Source organism: Lepidochelys kempii, chromosome 2 (assembly GCF_965140265.1).
Source record: "Lepidochelys kempii isolate rLepKem1 chromosome 2, rLepKem1.hap2, whole genome shotgun sequence".
Taxonomy (NCBI): Eukaryota; Metazoa; Chordata; order Testudines; family Cheloniidae; genus Lepidochelys; species Lepidochelys kempii.
Genome location: NC_133257.1, coordinates 185,139,980 through 185,160,621, shown reverse-complemented (window position 1 = coordinate 185,160,621; position 20,642 = coordinate 185,139,980). Strand labels below are relative to the sequence as shown.

The 20,642-nt window shown below is 38.9% G+C and overlaps 1 protein-coding gene across 8 annotated transcripts in view; it reads left to right on the top strand.

Annotated features, from left to right (window-relative positions):
* ARPP21 (cAMP regulated phosphoprotein 21) overlaps positions 1-20,642 on the top strand; it is a 173,272-nt gene that overhangs the window by 110,635 nt on the left and 41,995 nt on the right. For 6 of the 8 annotated variants that reach the window (XM_073333012.1, XM_073333016.1, XM_073333017.1 and 3 more), the window contains 2 exons: positions 2,083-2,343; positions 12,419-12,545. In XM_073333012.1, the coding sequence (XP_073189113.1) occupies positions 2,083-2,343; positions 12,419-12,545 (388 nt within the window). Of the gene's footprint in view, positions 1-2,082; positions 2,344-2,770; positions 2,897-12,418; positions 12,546-20,642 lie in introns of those variants that run through there. The other 2 variants (XR_012157455.1, XM_073333019.1) reach the window with 2 other exon arrangements.

The following is a 20,642-nucleotide window of genomic DNA, read 5'->3' as shown; positions in this document are numbered from 1 at the left end:
TGTGAAAGAGCTGCAGCTCTAAAGGCATGTGATGTACCGTGCATCTTGACAAAGCACTAACGGACATGGAGAATAAAAATAGTGTACCTCTGGAGTCTGAATCTGGCCTGATGCTTACAAGGTGAAAATTATACTATTGTAGAATGAAACTGACATTTTAGTAGGTGGTACAGGATTCTTTTGTCCTCTGTCTTTCTCTCTCATTTTTATTTGTGGCTGATGTCACCTGGTCATGTGAAAAGGTAGAAACAAAATGGAATAATGCCTTTGGGACCAAATAGTACTACTAACACATAGGAGAAAAGCGCTATGTTTAAAGGCTCAGTAGTGGCTTATTCTACCCATCCACACACACTGGAAACCCTGTGGAAAAATTGTTGTCATGCATAGCAGATGTGTGTCCCAGCTAGCTCCCATGACAAGTATGTGACCATCTGTTTCATAGTGTCTCATTCATAGAAATGGGTAGAGGTAGATTAATAATTGTTAATTTATTAGCTGAATTCCTCATTTTTCTCTTTGTGAGTGGTCATAATTGTTTTTCCAAATTCACTTGTTTAAAACTATTTGCCATCGAAGCTGTGGGTGCGCCATGTTTCTGATATTCAGGCAACTAATTCAGGTACCTAAGAATGGATGCAGGAGCCTGGATTTAAGCACACAGGACCAGATCCTGGCCTACAGTTTTGAGAATGATGGCCCATGATACCTGTTCCCAGATGGAATTAGTGTAAACCTTAAAAAATGACATTTCCTGTGACTGTGAATTTGAAAAATGGCTTACAGCAAATATTCTGGTGTATTTATTTAAAAATTCACACGTCCTTTTCAAAAGCTCTGCCAGTGAATGCATTATGCTAGAATATTTTTGGAGAGTGAACATAGTAAGGGTATGAACACAATCCAAGCAAATTCATTTAAAAATTCATAGGACTATTTGAGGGGAAAAAATTCTTTGTGGTGTTTGCCCTCTTCAGTAACGGGGTCTGAGCAAGCAGTTGGGGAACACAGTCTGCATGTTTATGCACAATGCAATAATAATATTTTCTTATTTCTCAATGGAACGAAGCTTTCTTCAGGCTGTTTACCTCCAGAATGCAGGCAAATGTTAAGACAAATGGACCTATGTAGGCAAAGCCCTTAGGGCCAGATTTTTAAAGGTATTTAGGCTCCAAATTCCCATTGATTTCACTGGGGCTTAGGCATTTAAATACCCGTTTAGAAATTCACTCTGAACCCTCACAGAGTCCTATTGAAGGCAGTAGGAGTCTGCTCAGGCACAGCGCTCCACTCACATGGATCGTTTTATAAGGTCAGGGCCTGATGCTGTTTTTACACCACTATACACATTAAGGGTATAATCTGGCTCCACTGAACACAAGGGAAGCATTGCCATTGACTTAATTAGGGGCCTGGATTTCACCTTCTATGCTTGCTTGGTATCTTGGTCCCTGCCCTAGCTAGATGGTGGTCCTAAGACTACTATATTACATGTTTATTAAAACCAACTGCATAAAAAGTCTTTAACTAGCAGTTGAGAGCTGCAAACTGCTCAGTCTCCAGATTACATATTTTTGCCTAATATTCTATTATCCTGTATGGGTTGGGATATTCAAAGGAATCAAGGGTGCCTCAATCACATTGAATTTCCCTTGGGATACTCACAAAATCCCAACTCTAGTTATTAGAGTATCCTTGGTTAAGGAATACTGTGTTTGTGAGGGGAACCCATAATTACAAAGTAGTGCTTATGTCCTTTCCGTTCAAAATGTGTCCCTTTGAAAGCATTAGAGTTCACTAGTCTTTAGAATATGGGTAGGATTAAAGAATTCCAACCAATGAGGAGCTGCTGTTTCTCCATGTGGTGTAATTTACCTTACAGTCTGGAAGCATTTTTCAAGCAGTTTTCAGTGTTTTATTTTTATTTTCTATTTATTTTTGTTGGTTACTCTGAGTTGTTTGGTGGTGCATGAATTTATTTTCACCTGCTTCTCATGCTGTTCTTAGAACCTGGCTCTCTGTTTTTCAAATGTCTACTGCAAAAATCATGTTGATCATTTTCAACTGACTTTTGCCCCACAGCGAGATGACATGACAACACAATTTAGCCAGATGAGCTTAAGTCGTCAGTCATCAGGAGAGAACCCCGAGTCGCCTTCTGGTCCTGTCTACCCATCACCTATTATACAGCCATCTGGCCAGCAGACTGGTTATGTCATGGCATCCCCAAGTCAGCAGCTTCCCCCAGGAAGTTTTACAGGTTCAGGTCCACCCGTATCGCAACAAGTACTGCAGCCTCCCCCACCACCCCAGGGCTACGTACAGCAACCACCACCTGCTCAGGTAAGTAGAATTTTTACCTCTTTATTGTGAGTTTAGCACATAGCTCCAAACTCTGGAACTTCTGTATAGCATCATAAATGGAACATACAGCATAGGCTGGGGGGGAGGGGGTAACTGGAGAATATCTTTTCAAGGAATTCACAGCTACTGTGGAGCAGATTCTTTTTGGCAGTGGGAAGTTTCCATCATTTCTGTTGTTTCATTGATTCCAACAACTCCTCCCTCCCCCACCATCATTTTCTGAGCATTCATCTGTGTTCCAGGCTGTATCTGTACATGAATATGAAGGAGGAGGGTGAACAAACATTCAGAGTGCCTTTTCTCCTGTGAGCCACATGCATGCTAGCAGAGGTAGCCATTCATCATATTTAATTGACTTGAACATGTAAGACACCACAGATCAGTAATTTTTACTGTCTTCCTGAAGACTGATTATGTTTTACTGTTCGCCACCAAACATCCATGGATGTCTCCTGGGTATCCTTGCAGAACACAGAAAGTGATTACTGTCAAGAAGTAAAATGCACGGATGATTTTCTGGCCCATTTTCAAGGTATACATTTTAAAAAGTCAAATTTCCAACTTAATTATAGAAAACTGCATTTAACGTGCAGCTTAAAATGCTAAAATGTCATTAGTCGGGGTGGGGGGAGGTGGGGAAGTTGTTTTATCCTCTAGAAAAATATTTGTTTAAAAAAAATCCCACCAAACACTCTAGCATAAAATGATTTTAATCTATGGTGTTGTTTCTGTTAGTTATTCCTTATTGATGATACAACTGCAGTTGTTGGTATGTCTCTGCACTGTTGTAATTACAAAGAATGTGGATTACTAAGCTACTTTTAACAGACTTGGGAGTTACTGTCTCCTTATTTTACTAATTATTAGTACAGAAAATTAGAAGAGTAAGGGCTGTTCATGCCACAGAAGATACAGTGGCACATGATATTTCTAAGTCCAAATATGGTGCAGCTATTTGCCCCATATATGTAATTTCCTGAGTAAAGAGCTTGCAAAATATTTAATAGAGCTAAAATATTTAGCAGCAAAGCTTGGTCTTTACATGTGGAATTTGCCTATTTTTCAAATTGCAAAAATTCCACAAAAGGGCAGTGTTATGAATTCATTTTATTATATAAAATATTACAAGAAATATTTTTCACTGTGTAGCGATTTGCCAAATGTCCAAAATTTACATGTGTGAGTTTGGGGAAGCGGGGGACAGAAGAAGTTGTAATATCCCCTTTTCCCCCCACCCAAACTACATTATTTACATGATAAGCAGAAAGCTAAAATCTTACAAGCTGCTCTGGGTTCTGTTCCCACATCTGTCACTAGCTTTTCTTAATACTGTGTGTTCTATAACATTTTCAAATATTATTTAATCAAACTTCAGAACACTTCTCCTAGTGAACTAGATAAATATGAGCCAGCTCTGTTTTACAGACTGAGGTTTAGAGAAGCTAAGAGATATGTTTCATGGCTATTACAGTGAGTCAATATTAGAATCAGGATTAGAACAAAGGTCTTCTGTCTCAATGGGCCATGTTGATGCTTCTGTACCACTGACTGTGTCTTGTCAAGTCACTTAACCTTTCTGATCTTAAATTTTCAAATCTGTAAAATGGGGATAATAATACTTACCTACAGGTACCTGCCTACCTGTGGCAAGGATATTATAATCCTGTATATTTTTGGATTTCATGTATGGATTTCATGTACATTACCAACATTTCTAGGGCTGGTAGGGAAGTGAGGTTGGAGGCACTGTGTTCTAATAGATTAGCCATAGGATTTTGTGTCAAGAAACCGGAGTTCCAATTGTGCTTCTGACACTGGCTTACTATGTGATGTTGTACATATCACTTAACTTCTGAGCCTTAGTTTCCAGGTCTATAAGCAGGGGGTACTGATGCTTATTTCAGAGGGGCATTGTGAGACAATTAAATAATGTTAGTAGAATGTTATATTGGTGCAAAGCATCAATAATGGATTAAGACTACCTTGGACCTGGATCCAATCCAACCAAGGGACCCTGCTGCAAAATTACCTATTCAACTGTGGCTTTCCTGCCTGTCACATCTGGCTCTCCAGTCACCATGGTGAACTTTAGACATTGGACATTTGGATCCAAATATTGTGGGTCTGTGAGCCCCCTCCCAGCCTGGGGCCCAGAACTATGGATCCTCCTTTAATTCATATTTTCAAACAATTGTTAAGTGGTGAAGATGGGAACTAAAAGGGGGGGGGGAACTATGTTAATTTCTCTAATCCATGGGATTTGGGTAGGAGAGAGAGGACAGATACCAGCCACCAGCAGCAACTTCTTAAAAATTCACAACTGTGAATTTTTGTGGGACAGTGGCTTTTAGCGTCTGCACATGGTTAATTGTGAAGACTTTTCATTTGTCTGATATGCAAAAAAATTAATTTTGTGGAGAAAATAATAAATGACAGATTTGGTGTTCATTTTTACAAAAACAGATTACGCCAGTTTTGCTCAACTCTAATATTTAAAGACTTTTTGAAAAAGTGTTCTCAAAAATAAGGTTTCAGTAGCACTGAACTGCAGGAACAAAGGACAATGTAACTCCATATGTTTCTGTACTGTCCTTTTTCATGATTTCTTCATTGTAAGGGAAATTCTCAGATCAAAAGTAGATGTTCATTATCAGACTGAACATGTTTGTCTTTTGAAAGGATATTGTAGGTAACGGTAATTTTGCGGGCTGGGGGCCCTTGGTTGGATAGGATCTGGGTCCAAGGTAGCCGTAAAGAAGTACAGTTCTTCTGTATTATTATACACTATAATTAGTGATTAGAATAAAACAAAAAAGTGTTCTGTGTACCCAGATGGAAAACACATTCCATATATCAATTGCATTGCATGTTTCATACCATCTGTTATACAGTATGGTGTGTACATGGTCATCCATATATATCTTTATACCTAACTGACCATGTTTTAATTTAAAATATATGTACCATAAAATGCATTTTAAATAGTGTCACAATTAATTTATATAAATATCCATGTGAGGCCTCTCATATTATGCAGCCACTCAATCATCTGCTCTGAAGTTGCTGCTTAATTGTGTTCGTGTAGCTAAGCGGTCGTTTTGAAGATAACTTTCGAAGTATGAACCAAAAGTTAATGAATGGATGTATGTTTCTCACCTGTTCTGATCATGTCATGCCCTTTTGAATCCTTCTACTGACTTACCTTTCCTCTGCATGAACTTCAAACTTGTCCTTGTTTTCAGTGCACTTCGCAGCTCTGACCCACTGTTGTATCCATGGCATTTTTAATCACTTGTCACTTTGGTATCTAAGCATTATGTATGAAAGCTTTGTATTGGTCCAACTGATTCGGAGGATGGGTAGAGCTTCAAGGATAGGGACATAGAGCTGGAACCCACAGAGCTGCTGGTGGGGAGTGGAGCTCTTATGGAAAGGCCCTCTTCTACTGTAATTAAACTTTAATATACATGGAGATAGTTGTATTAGAGTGCAGGGATGGGATTCCCCTGGATTCATAGATTCCAAGGCCAGAAGGGACCACTGTGATCATCTAGGCAGACCCCCGCTTCCCCCACCACCCTCCCCCCATATAACCCAGGCCACAGAATTTCCCCAAAACAATTCCTAGAACAGACCTTTTAGGAAAACATCCAATCTTGATTTTAAAATTGCCAGTGATGGAGAATTCACAATAACCCTTGGTAAATTGTTCCAATGATTAATTACTCTTACCATTAAAAATGTACACCTTATTACCCGTGTGAATTTATCTAGCTTCAACTTCTAGCCACTGGATTGTATCATATCTTTCTCTGCTAGATTGAAGAGCCTGTTGTTAAATATTTGTTAGCCATGAAGGTACTTATAGACTGATCAAGTTACCCCTTAAGCTTCTCTCCATTAGACTCAAAGAGCTCCATCTGTTTAGCTCATCACAATAAGGCATGTTTTCTAATTCTTAAATCATTCTTATGGCTCTTCTCTGAACCTTCTCCAATTTATCAACCTCCTCCTTGGATTGTGGGCACCAGCACTGGACATAGTATTCTGGCAGTGTCAAATACAGAGGTAAAATAACCCACTCAACTCCCACTCAAGATTCCCCTATTTATGCATCCCAGGGTGAGTAACAAACTGGAGATGCGGAATGGACTGAGTAGTCCGTAGGCTGCAGATGTAGTGGATTGTTCCAAAACATAGCTATATAGCAGTGGCAATAATGGCTAGGAAGATGTTGCTTTGATAGAGTAGGGAAGCAAAATGGGACAAACTGTGACCCATACGCTCTGTGTCACAAAGACCTACCCTATAAAATCAGCATCTTCCTAGCTACTATTGTCATTGCTGTGTAGCTGTTTCTTACAGTAGACCTTGAAATCTGAATAACTGATCCAGGGTGAAAGCTTTTGTGGCTCTCTGTGGGAGGAGAAGCAGAGAGACTAAATAAACCAGTTAAGATGCTTATGCATGCAAAAAATGTTATAATGCAATAATCAATGTAATGCAATCAATGTAAAAGCACTTCTGAGTCATAGAAGTTGCTGTCGAATTTATACCAATACAGCAGAGGCTTCAGTCTAAATGGCTAATTAGTTCCTGTAAATATAGTGGCAGTGAGGTTTCTAGTAGTTTGCCTCTGGTATCATGCCACTTGAATACAGCAGGGCATTGAAAATTTGGGAGCAGGTCCAGCCAGAAAGAAGAAGAAAGAAAATTGTCCAAGCCTGCAAGCCTAAAGAGATCTTACATTAATATATTAAAGTTTAATTAATGCTGGCTCTATTACTAGTTCTAATGCTCCCTTTCCCATTCTTCATCAAAAGAGGAACCGACAGATATTAAAGTCATACATCTAAGGGAGGGGGAAGCCCTTTGTCATCTTCTGCTTCCTCCTCCCCCACTGCATATTCTAAATCTGGTTAACAGATTCAATATTCAGTAGCATAAACATAATGATCTGTTATTGTCTAGCCTCTCCTGTGTGGGCTTTGGCATCATCCTGTGAGAAACAAGTTCACTAGTGGAAACTAAGAACAGTGATCTGATCTGGCTTTGCTTTTCTCCATTTCACTGGCAAATTCCTCCTTTATTTTGCTTTCCATAACCATAATTAGGCATTTCTGGGCCTGGGACAAGCAAGCATATTTGCGTCCCATACTGTTTTTCGTCATTTTTTCGCCCCCTCCCACCCCATCCCGCCCCTCCGGCTTTGCATCCTACGCAGCTGTCCCGCTCGCCCGCCCTGGTTACAGCCCTGTCACAATAATACACCTCGTTCATCCTGGCTGTTTTCCTCTGATGCTGACAGCCATTCTGACATGCTCATGGCCCAAGCACTCCAATAAAGGACCAGATCACCATGCTCCGTGAAAACATCACCAGCACTGACCAAAGGGCAAATTGTCTCTTCTGCCTGCATGCTTGAGGGGATAAAAAAATTGCGCTGAGCAGAGAGGATAGTAACAGAAGCAGCATCCCTCACAGGAACAAACCACCCTTCGGAGAATGGGATCACAGATGAGAAGGACATAGGGCTTGGAGGATAGTAATGCTTCAGACACCATACACCCATGGTTCTCTGATGGTGGTCAGTCTGTGTTAACTTCACTTGGTTCTTCGCCTGTGTTGTGGAAGCTTATCAAAGGGTGTGGGACTAGCAGTCAAGAAATTTACTCAGAAAGAGGCAAAAAGCCTCCATGCACGTGGTCCTTGACTCATGCTTGGGAATGTTTACTAGTTCTGGGGGACATACCCCCTTATTATGCCACACAAGGGACTCTGTCCCCCTGAGAGAACAACTCACAGATCATGAAATCTATTTTCCTGCCCTCAGCATGGGAGTAGCCAGCGAAGAGGACAATAAATCCCTAAATTAAGACAAAGGCAAGCCAGCCAGGTGACTGGGAGGCATTTATGTATCCAAAATCTCCACAGGTCAATGTAGACCCTGTAAATTCTCTTATGTAAGTGCAGTTGCGAGTTACACATGCCTATTGAGAGAATTTATATTTTCCACCCCCACAGCAGAACTATTAAATATGATAACAGCATTACAACTGGTTTCATTAATAATCTCTTGAGGAAGGTGTAAATTCAACTCTAACCAAATTTGTTGATCACCTTTAGAATAGAAAACATACATGCAGACAGACTCAAACTGTAAATTGACCAGGAGAGGTTAAGAGAGTGCAGTATGCTGAACAAAATGATTTTCAAATAAATGTAAAGTCCTGCCCCTAGAGTGAGAAAGTAAACAGCACACCAACAAACTAGAGAAAACCGATCTGGAAAGCCGTCTTAGAGGGACCCGAGGGTGATGATAGATAGCAAATTAAATAGGAACAAAACAAAAAAAAGCCATTGCTGTTCACAGAACTCTGTACGTTATACAGGGGATCACATGAAATATGTCAAAATGATAATGCCATTCTACATAGCACTGGTGTGAGTGTCCTTGGAATATTAAGCACAGTCGGGCACAGTTTAGGATAGATAGGAAGAAAATATGTTGGAGAACAAAAATTACATAAGGGTTGGAGGTAAGATGACCAGGTAGCAAGTATGAAGTAAGATGACCAGGTAGCAAGTATGAAAAATGGGGATGGGTGGGAGGTAATAGGAGCCCATATTAAAAAAGCCCCAAATAGCCGGACTGTCCCTATAAAATCAGGACATCTGGTCACCCTACTTGGAGGACAAAACACGCAGAGAGACTGAGTTAAGCTTAAATACTGTAGTTTATAAATAATTATTTATTATTAAATAATTCAGTAAGTAAGCTCAAGAAGGAAATGGTAGCCTATACATGGCTTCAGAATAACAACATAAATGAAGAAAGGGGATTTTTCACAATGTTAGGAGGCAATGAGTTGAAGCTGAAGAAGGAAACATTTAGGTCCAGTGTACACTAGAAAAAGGGTTTGATGCTATAGTTATATCTGTATAGCTATAAATCTATAGAGCTATAGCTACACTGGCACACCCTCCTAGTTTAGGCAAAGCTTTGGCCAATATAATTTATACCAGTTCTCTGACTGAAATAAACTGTGCCAGCAAAAGTTGATGATGGAAACCTAGCCTTAGGTTAGGGGAAAAGCTGTTAACATCAAGTAAAGCTGGGCATTTCAGTAGACTAGCCGGGAGACGGTAATGATTTGTAGTCAAGCACAAGTAAAAGAAGATGTTTGTGGGATTGAGGTAGCAAATAATTCTGCAAAGTGCAGGAGGTTCAGGCTAGATGATCTAAGTGGTCTCCTTGGTATCTATGATTCTATGAACTCTACTGTTCGTTAAAGTAATACCACGGTGGGCAAATATCAGTCTTGGATTACTTTTGGGGGGAAACTGTGTCTGTAAGCTGAAGGAGAGCTGTACAGAAGACAAATGAAAGTATATCCAACAAGATCAATAAATCACTGATAGTCAGCCTAAAATCCACTTTAACCTATGTCTGTATTCTGTGTCAAGCCTTTTTTTTTTCATGTCTAGTCTTTTAACAAAATCATCTGTTCTTAGCAAGTCATCCATGCATGATTACTATCAAATTCAACCATTAGTCACCCCAAATTAAATGATTTTCCATCTAATGCTCCATGCCACTAACAACATTTTTCAAAGTGATAGATTGTTGTACTGATAAGCTACTAAATGGAGTATATAACAAATGCATTCAGTTCCAGTGAATTAAAAAAAAAATCCTTGTAGCTACAGAGATGAGTTAGTTCATGGCTGTACAGTACTTTTAAAAATGTTAAGTGCTACTGAGTGTTATTGCAGTTATTAGAATGGGCTAAGCAGGTTCCCGACCTAAATTGTTTGGGCTACATTTTTAATTTAATACCTATGAACTTTCCATGCAATGATTAATGGCAAGAGGTAACTCATATTGTTCTCAGATGGCCATTTATTTTTAAAAGTTTTAAGAGTGTAGCCACTTTTACCCGTGGTGAGTTTGCCTTACTAACCTTGTCCTGCTGAGGTAAAATTCGATCATTCATTTAAAACTGGGATTTTTCCACACCAGACAGTTAGAGAGCTTTCATTAGATCTGGGGACAAATGTTCCTACACTATGCCCATCACTTGTTTTGCAGTATTCAAAGATAAAGCACAGTTCAAAGGCAGGCTACAATTCAGCATTACTCCATGTTATTCAGAGCTTGAATAGTGTTCAGATTAAATGTGTTCAAATTAAAGCATTCATGGTTTCATTCTGGCTGGTTGTACCTCACAAAACAAAGCAACAGTATTTACGTGGGTTCAAAAGAAAAAAACATGGGCAAAGATTTGATATCTTGTCCTCTAAAGTCTGCCAATTTGCCTGGAGTTCTCTTCCCTTCAGCCACCTCCCCAAATCCAGGTTCCCTGATTCTCAGTCTCCCTTCTCCTTATAATTCCTTGTGTCCTCTCCCCACTTCCCGTCTGTGGTTCACCCTCATAAACTGTGTCCTCCCCTCACTTTCCTCCTTGTAGTTCTTCCTGTTCTCTTTTTTCCTGTAGTTATCACCATTTTGTAAAATAGTGTCCACTGGGAAACTTCTGTGAGAGTTTTCGTATAGAGCTATAGAAACAGTAGCCAAAATGGCACATCTTGAGGTGATTATGTAGTGGGTAAAAAACTTAATTAGTCCCCTTTCAAGTACACTTCCATGTGCCACCATGGCACTGTATATTTCTGTAACTTAGTTCTGTTGCACTTGGTAGTTTTTCTCTGGTGATAAAGAGCCTTGTATCGCTGAGATTTTTAGCCTATTTTTAAAGGGATTCTGTTGACTCTTTAAATACCTGTCATATATGGCCTTATTCTGTTTACCATTACTCTCACTGAGCAATACTTACTCCATGAGTAGTCCAGTTATCTCCAGTGGAACTACTCCTGAGCTAAGGTACTGCTCAGCATGAATAAAGGTGGCAGAATCTGACCCACATTTACTAATTCCCTGTTGTATTAAAAATAAAAAGTATTTTGTGTCTCTTTTTTGAAAGAAGCCAAATACTGTATGTGGAAACAAATATAATTCCATTGGTTTATAAAGAAGCACAGACATACATTTCAAATAGTCTAAGAACAACAAAAGTTCTCATGAAGATCTTGTAGGGGTGCCTCTGTATACTTTATATTTTATTTTATTTATCATAGAATTGTTCCAAATGAAAATGAGAAATATGGAGTGCTACTGAACTCACTAAGGGCCAGCGCAAAACTGTTTAGTTCAGATGTCTCTGCAATGATGATGAAGAGTGTGCAAGAAAAGTCACTGTGTTCAGTTGACCTCAACTTGCATTTTCAAATGTGTGGTGAGGCAGTTTAGTATACTCTGTTCTGTAACATAAAATAGCAAGCAACACTAGCTAACTCAATACCTACTAAAAGCTTTTGCAAGAGGAGGGATGCTAATAATTTTTAATCCGTAATATATTCCTGCCAAATGTGCTAGAAGCTTTAAAGGGAGAGATTCATGCAGGTAAGCATTTATTCATTAAAGAGGGATAAGCTAACAATGGAGATTCTCTTTCATACATACAAATATCTCACCTTTATACAACATGCACATTTTGACTCCAAGCCACTTCTGCTCTCAATTGTCCATTTAATCTTTTCCCCAAAGTTTATTTAATTGTTTTCCATATGGTCTATAGTACATACATATTAGCATTATAATTTTGTGCAATATGGTACTTCTGTGATTTGGGGGGGGTCTCTTGTTTATATGTAACATTGCTTACACAGTTTTAAAAAATAGCTGCTATTTCTCTCTGCTTCTCTCTGCAACATTAAATTAGTTGAGAACAAAGTAATTCATTATTTGAAAAACATTTTTATTCATGTTCCTGCTTCATTTAGGGTTTCTCAACTTACACAGTAATGTTCTTTAGTCCTTAAGACATTGATAATCACATTGCAAGAGAAAATTAGAACTAAGTGACAGTGCTTGAAAATGTACTATGCAAATCTTTTCTTTTGATGATTGTAAAACTAAACTACTTCACGTGACTTTTTTCTGTATGTCTTCAGTTTCTGTCATAAGTACTTAGTCTGTTCTTGCTTTCCACAGATGCCAGTGTATTACTACCCATCTGGTCAATACCCTACCTCAGCAACTCAGCAGTATAGACCCATTGCCTCAGTTCAGTACAATGCACAGCGGAGTCAACAAATACCCCAGACTGCACAGCAAGCAGGTATTTGCATCTGTTACTCATTTCTTCAGCAGTTCGTGTTGCATTTACTGATGAACCTATTGATCGTACTTTAATTTTGGGCTTGAAAAGCTAGCATTGAAAATTGGCCATTTCAGTAAGTTGAAACAGTCAAAAAACAATTTTGCTTGGAAAGCCATACCCTACAAGAAAGGAAAGCACACTTCAGTGCTGTCATCTACCATGCGTCACACAGCGTGGTTCTTACTGCATTAATATGTTACATTTTGGATAAGAAGTAAGACAAGTAGCAAATTACTGTGATCATTCATACTTCATTGGAAAGCCAAGAGTGACATTTTAATTCCTTAATCATATGTGACCCCTAAACATTTTTAAAACAAGAAACCAGTAATGGAAACATTTAGGGGGCATTCTGCTCTGCAAAGCTGAAACTGTATCTGTGATATGGAGTGAGCCAGATAAAAGGCAGTCTTTAGCTTGGTAATAGTCCACTATTTTCCTCCTTTCGAGGTTAGTGTTCATGAAAACAGCAGACAATGAGGTACTCTAGAGTCTGTGTGGCACCCACTTGGATGTTAGCTACCTGCAGCGATGGGCAGTTGGAAGGGGGGCCGTTACACTGTAAGAGAGTGAGTAGCAGGTCTCACAGTGAACCGGTCTCTTTTCCTACTGTGTCATGCCACTCCTAATTAAACCATATTAAGGATGGGGGGAGACAGAGTGAGACTGATGTTGTTTGATTTTATTTGTGCTGGTGCAAGGTTCTTTGTGTTCCTAATGAATAAACAAAGCTTCTGTAAAAATCATTGATTGTCTGTTTTTGCAGTGCAAACCTCCCCCATACTGTGTCTCAGACAAGTATTAACTTTGGTCGGAGGGATTGTTTCACCACAGGGTACACAATCATAATTGTGTCATGTAGGATAAAGCTTGCTGTCTGTCTATTACTCTCTAGCTCCAGAAATGCAAATGGTTTGATAGAAATTCCTGTGAATTTTGTGGTGGTTTGTTTTTTTTTGTTGGGTTTTTTTAATGGAAAATCAGCTTCTCTGCCAAGGCTTTGATCCACAAGTCCTTTAAGATAAAAGTCAATAGCATAGAGATGAGAGATGGGAAAGATCTATGGGGTCATCCAGCCCACTCCCAGTCTCTTTAAGGTGACCGCTGACAGGTTTCTCACACTTTATTAGGCTTCAGAGAAAAAAAGCCATAGCAATACACAGTTATGATTGATTTGAATGATCAATGGTTCTTCTTTTAAAGCTGTCCTGTGTTCTAATAAAACAGGTGCTGGTTTTGGTCATTATGACTGGTGGGGTGCTTACTTTCAGATTTCATAGCTTTGGGAGACTACAATTCTCAGAGAGATGTAATATTCCATAAAGGCCATCTATCTCTTCTAATATATCTTATCTTACAGTATGGTACCATATTTATTATCCATATACAGTAGATTTTAGAACCTAAATGCAGATTGAATTGTATGATACTATTTTGGTTGACTGTGTTGTTATAAAACCATATTTACTCTATCAGTTAAATGGTAGATCAGTAATGTGAAAATTATGGTAATTAAAGTACACATGGGACACATTCTGAAATGCTTCAGCAAATTTTTCACAGAAAAGTCAACTATCTGATCTTCAGAGAGACTATCTGAATACCAGGTTTAATTATATACCATAGTGTAGTAACCATTGTGTTTGGGTACAGACTTCATAGGGAAATCAGTTGTATTTTTGCTCATGTGTTTTTCATATTGTTTTTCACCTATGTCTGCCAAGGAATTTGGTTATTACAAGAAAAATCTCTTGAGTTGGAAAAATTGTCAATATCTTTAAAATTCCTCCTTTCAATTATTGACAGCTTCATTGGAAAAATAATTATTATATCATGTCCACATTCTGTGATGAGAGTTTAGTATTTCTTTAATGATTGTTTTAAATTTTTACCAATTGCCCAGGTCCTAAGACTTGCTTCATAATCAACTCTTTTGAATGGGTCCTAACTATGGGCCAGATTGAACCCTCTCATAGAGATATTTGCATGAGGGGAATAGGGGTGCCAGGAAACTCCACAAAGAAAATCTTGCAGTTTCCTACAGACCTTCTCTTTAAGTGAGAGTGATTAGGGAACAAGGCATGGGTGGCAACCTCCCAATCTTGCTGACCCTTCAGATTCACAGGGAGGGGAACCCAAAGTCCCATGCACAGGGTCAGCCCCTACAGGCTGCTGCTGAGACACCATCACTCCTGTTGGAGTTGTGCTCTATTGGGAATGAATCCTGGGCCATCACAACAACTGCTACGTGAAGAAGAATTTACTGAAGGACAGATACCCAAAAGGTTTTCCTCTGCCTTTGTAAGAGAGAGTTCCACAGAGAGCGCCTCCTACAGCCCCTTATGCAGCCAGAACCTAAAGAGACTGAGCTCACAGAGGGACTTCAGTGGGGTGAGGTAGAGAGGAGGATGCTGTGAAGTCAGTGCTCTCTTACCCCCACCTTCCAGAACTCCAGGGTGATCCATCTTACCTGCTTCCTCTCTGCTTGAAGAAGCAGGGAGGACACTTGGGTCCTATCATTTTTTTCCTTGATTTTTGTAACTGAACTGACTCATGCCCTCAAATTTTCACTCGTATTTATAAAGGTAAATCTAATTATCTGCAGTGATGCATTTTCTTCCATTACCTGAAGCAATATGGATATCCATCTTGCTATCGACTTATGCTTTGAAATGTCTGAAAATGCCTCTGAGAAAGTAAGTATGGAGAGACAGAAACTTTTCTTGGGCATTAACTATATATTTAGATTATATTTTCTTTATACTTGCAGCCAGTGAATAAATGGGTAAGGATTGATTATTCTATTTTTTCATGTTCTTTCACTTCACATAGCATTTGGAAAGTCACTAATCTTCCAGAGTTTGATTGATGGATATAAATTATATTTCATGAAATATAATAAAGCACAGTGCTTATGTTACAAATTTACCGCAGGCTATTCACTAGACATTCAAACTCTCAGGGGAAAAAACTCCTTTGGATGTCCATTCAGCTACTGCAGGAACATACACATGACCACTTAACACCAAGTACCCTTCTGAGCTATGCTACTTTGGGTTGGCTAAGTACGTGTTCCAATCAAAAGGCAAATATTTCAAGCTTTATGCAGTGTTGCAGGAAATTACCTTCAAATATAGAATTAAGGACCAAGATTGAGGTTAGCATTTGAGCAGAATGTGAGGCAGCCATGGCTCAGTATGGAAATTTTAAGAGAGACCTACAGATAGTAATGATGGCTGCAGAGAGTGCAGAAGAAGACTGTGTGAGGGTGAACAAAGGAGGCAGACATGAATGAGGCAGATGAAAAGATTACTCCTGAAACATCTTCCCTGAAGATTTAGCACTATTTGCTGCTGGTGAGAGAAAACTGCTGCAATAAAGAGAGGCATATGGGAGTCCGAGTTGTGTGCCTACCAGTAGAATAACGAATGTGACCAGGGATATGTTGGGAGCCTCAAGCTCAAAGAATGTTTATTAAAATAAGAAAGTTTGCCTGCCCAGGAGGGTTTTGGAAGCTTTCATAGCTCCGGCAAGGTGTTGAGGTCTGTTGTTTTCCCACTTTGGGCTGCAGAGGGTAAGGTTTGATCTAATTCCAGCAATTTGTTTTTGTTTTTCTTAGAAAAGGTCTCTTTATGAGTGGAGCAATAATAATGACTTTTTTACAGCAAATGGCTAAAGTAAAATGTCAGTACAGCATCCTTAATGGTTAAGGGACTCTGTATTCACTGATGGTTGTGTGAAAAGAGAGCAATATGAAGTTAAAATGCTCCAGGGCAGAAAAAAAGATGAGCTCACCTGAAATTAGATTAGGATCTAACAGCAGTAAATCATTTGGCGAGAGGGGTGAGAACTCTTGATGGATGGATAGATAGATTTTAGAGTGCTGCCTAGTATGAGAAGATAAGTGACTCATTTCTTGCAAAAGGCAGCTTCACAGAGGGTTTTCCAAAGAAACCTTTTGTCGTTTACAGTATATTAATTTAAATTCAGAATGAAACTACAAAGACACAGCCTTAACACTGTTGCTTACTACAGAGCAGTGGTGTAGCCTTTGAAATGCTTAATTTTGCTTCATGTAAATAAATAATTTGTTGTTCTTCTTCATTGCATTCCCGCCGCACCAGCTCTTGGGCCCAGTCCTGCAAAATGCTAAGATCCTAGAAGTCAATGGAAGTGTTGCCATTAATTTAATGAGAGCAGGGTCAAGCCATTGGCTAGTACACAGTACATGCACGGTACATTTTTAAATGGATCATTAGAATATTTTCAAATGACTTTACTCAACAAATAATAATTATATGTAGGAGTACTCTCTTGATATGTTCATCTTTGAGCTTTATAGTAAAGAACATTGCCTTCCTTTTCTTTGAAAATCGAGATATAAAATCTGTACAGGTCTGGGCTCAAGTGAACGTTGTAAGGGTCTGTGTTGTGACAAGGAATTCCTGTAATTTGTAGACCTTCCCAAATATATCGCTGTATTCCTTAAACTGTGGAGTTTAGTTTCTCTCTGGTCAATGGACATTTACCACTCTTTGATTTTGTCTCATCTCGCTAATATTTCAATATAAAAAATACTGGCCATTTCAAGCAAATAGATATATCTCTTTTTGTACCATGGAACACCTGGTTTCTTGACTGAGTGAAATGATATTTCTCTATTCTCATATAGCAGTATTATAGTGTTGTATCTCAGCCATTATCAGCAAGAGTTGTATTCGTTGACATCGGTATCTCGGTAGTAGTAGTTTGAAAGCTTTTAAGCCTCGTTCTTGTCCTTGAATGATAAAATGGAAATGTATTCAGTGATGAACATTTGTTTTTTACCACAGTTGATGAAATCAGCAATGGAATGATTTATATCCGTGTGTTGGTGTATTTATTTTCAAAATGATAATGCTTAGCACAGAGAGTATATTTCGTTTTTAAAGTGCTTCACAAATATGAGCTGATGAAGCCTCAGAAACACCACTTTGAGGTAGGTAAGTATTATTATGCCCATTCACAGATGAAGAAGAATCTGAGGTGGACAAACCATTTACTTTCTCTGCCTCACTGTACACTATACGTGTAATATATCAGACCTGCTCTAGACATTAGCAATGTGTGATGGAGCTTTGCCGGATCACTTTATATACATCACTTTGTCTGGGCTATAGTTTAACCATGGCAGTTAGTCTGACTGATCATGTGCCCTCCTCACTGGCAAGTTCTGATATAAACAGCAACCAGGGCTTAATTTGCCCCAGGACTTGCCAGGGCTGAGCCCCAGCACCTCTTTGCTTGGCAGTTCATAGCCCCAGCACTTCTAGGCTTGCTGCATCAGTTATGAATGTAAAAAACTTGCTTGAGCCCTGACACCTAATTGCTTGATCCCCAGTACCTCTTTCATTACAAATTAAGCACTGACAGTAACTAAATCCTAGAGTACCTTCTTGAGCTCAGTAATGAAGACTATCTATTGAGCAAATCAAAGCCTAAGCACTATTGTGTTTGGTTGGAATACCTTGCTTCCAAAACTTTTCAGAAATGCAGCAAGCCCACAGAGATTAATTAACATGGGGTTGGATGTAATTGGATTTTTGTTCTGTAATTCTGTTTGAATGTACAGATTTTAGGATTTCATAGGCATTTGAGACCCAGTAAACGTTGCCATTATAACTCTTTTCAATTTGCATAAAGTCGCCTATTCAAATCTCCCTGCATTGCTCCAACATGTTATCTTTCTTTTTTTTTAATCATCACTGCTTTTTCCTGAAAAGCAGAACAATTGACTGAATACAATAGCTCTGTCAAAAGAATATAATTATGGGAAGCAGATGTATATTTGAAAACGACATGGATGCAGTGGTTCCTTTTATGATAGGTATGTATGGATATTCTGTCAACAGCAAATGTTTGTCTCAAAGGAGAGGTAATATTTCTGTTAGCATTTACAGTCTCCAGTAAGAAAAAAAGGGTTTTGCCTCTTTAATGTTTCTCTGAAGCTGGTTTTAAGCAAGACAAGATGTACCTTAATGGAGCTATAAATGTGTTTAAACAGAATAATTGAGTCAAACTGTCAATGAAATAATGCTTAATCTAAGCTAAAATTCAGTCAGGTGTCAACATAATTGAAGGGTTTTTATCTTCAGATTTCCTTTACTCCTTATTGTCTACTTAAAGCATCTTCCACTATAAACTTTTCTTTTTCTTTTTTGTAAAGTGTCAGTCTTAAAAAATAAAATGGTTTGGTTTGCCATCAGGGTCATTACAGAACCTTCCAAAGAAGGATTGCAGCTTTCTACCTTCATTAGCAGCCTGACGAGCAAGATTTCATGGTCCATGACAGATTTGTTTATGTTATTCCATCTGTATTTTACAGGACGTTCTTTGTACTTATACAAGCAGTAAACAACTTTTATTTATTTTTAAATAGCTCATCCAAAGAAAAAGTAATTCCTTACTGGTAATTATTCACTGCACTAATGAAACAGAATTGTACTTCTGGTGTCCATTTATGTTTGATAATCAAAACAGTCAGTGGGAAACAGGGTTTGATAAATTTAGCCCTCAGAGAGCCTTGTGAGGTATATTTCTTATTTTCATGAAGGCTTGAAAGAAGGAAGATGGACATCAGAATTGCATCGTTATATGACACTAAAATATGGTGCCGTAAGACTGTATTACACTTGCACTGGCATAGCACTCTACCACTTCAGAGCACTTTATAAATATTTACTGACCAATGCTCACAATGCTCTGGTGAGGAACAGTAGGTAAGTGTTATTCCTGTTTACAGGTGAAGACCCTGATGGAGAGAGTACAATAATGAACTCTCAAGACCTCTTATCAAGTCAATGGGAAAGCTAGGACTAGAATTTAGATGTTCTTAGCTTCCAGTATCCCTCATGAAATCATGTCATCCTTCTAAGTTTAAGAACTCAGTCATACCACACAAGCACTCAGCACATTCAATGTTAAATAATACGGAGATTTAATCATGTGATTTTGGTTAAGATCAAAGGTAGTCCTGCTGCTAAACTCGCTGCTGCACATTTCACTTGGAAAATTCAGGGGTAAGAGCCACATTTTTATTGAAAGATGATTGCTTCTCATTGAACAGACTAGCTTAATTATTCATTTTCTACACAAAGAGGAAGCTAGGAACGAGGGAAGAATACACCTACACTCTGAATGCTGAAAGAGCCATAGGCAGGTCAAGTGCAGTTTGTGTGGGGTTTTCAAGTCCTACCAGCAGTAGTTAAAATGGCAGTCATTCTGAAAGTTTCTGATGAAATGTCAGGAATTTCACAGTAATATATTGATTCTCTAATCAATATGCATGTGTTAATCCCGTATCAGTTACTGTGCATGAACAAATCTAGGGAGGAACAGCCAGCTAAGAACAACATGCAGTGTAGATAGGCTCTTTAGTGTTGTCCACTCCATGAGTGCTGGATCTGGAGAGACACCTGATGGCATTCAACAGCTGGCATGAAGAGTCTTGTTTGTATTCATTGCATTTGAATCCTGTCTCCTCTCTGCCATGAGGGACACTACATAATCCCTACTGCAAATTCATAACTCACTCAGTGCACAATGCTCCCATTGCTGCCAATGGAATTTTTAAGCACTGAGCAATTGAAAGGTTTATATATGAAGCTCTTTGAGGCAAGGACTGTTAGCATATTTATTTCTACACTAGCCTTTCCCCCTAAAACTTCCCACCATTGCTATCACCAGTGTAACTCCAATGGTGGGAGTGCCCGTACAGAGTGGCTGTTGGCATCTCAGTCACCACATCCTCTAATCCTGCTCACAGCAGGTCTAGACAGTGCTTTTGTTGAAATGCCAACAACTGGTGCCTTGCCTCCATTAGCACTCCCAGTGGTGGGAAATTTTAAGGGGGGGGGGGGGGGGAACAGCCAGTTTAGTTAGGGTTTTTGTGTCTGGTACAGTAATAAACACATTGTTCACATTTAACAAGTTTGTGTTTGTTTAAGTGTACAATAGAGATCAGCAATGCAGATAGGAGAGGAGACTTTTGCCTCACATGTGCGATATTTGCTTAAA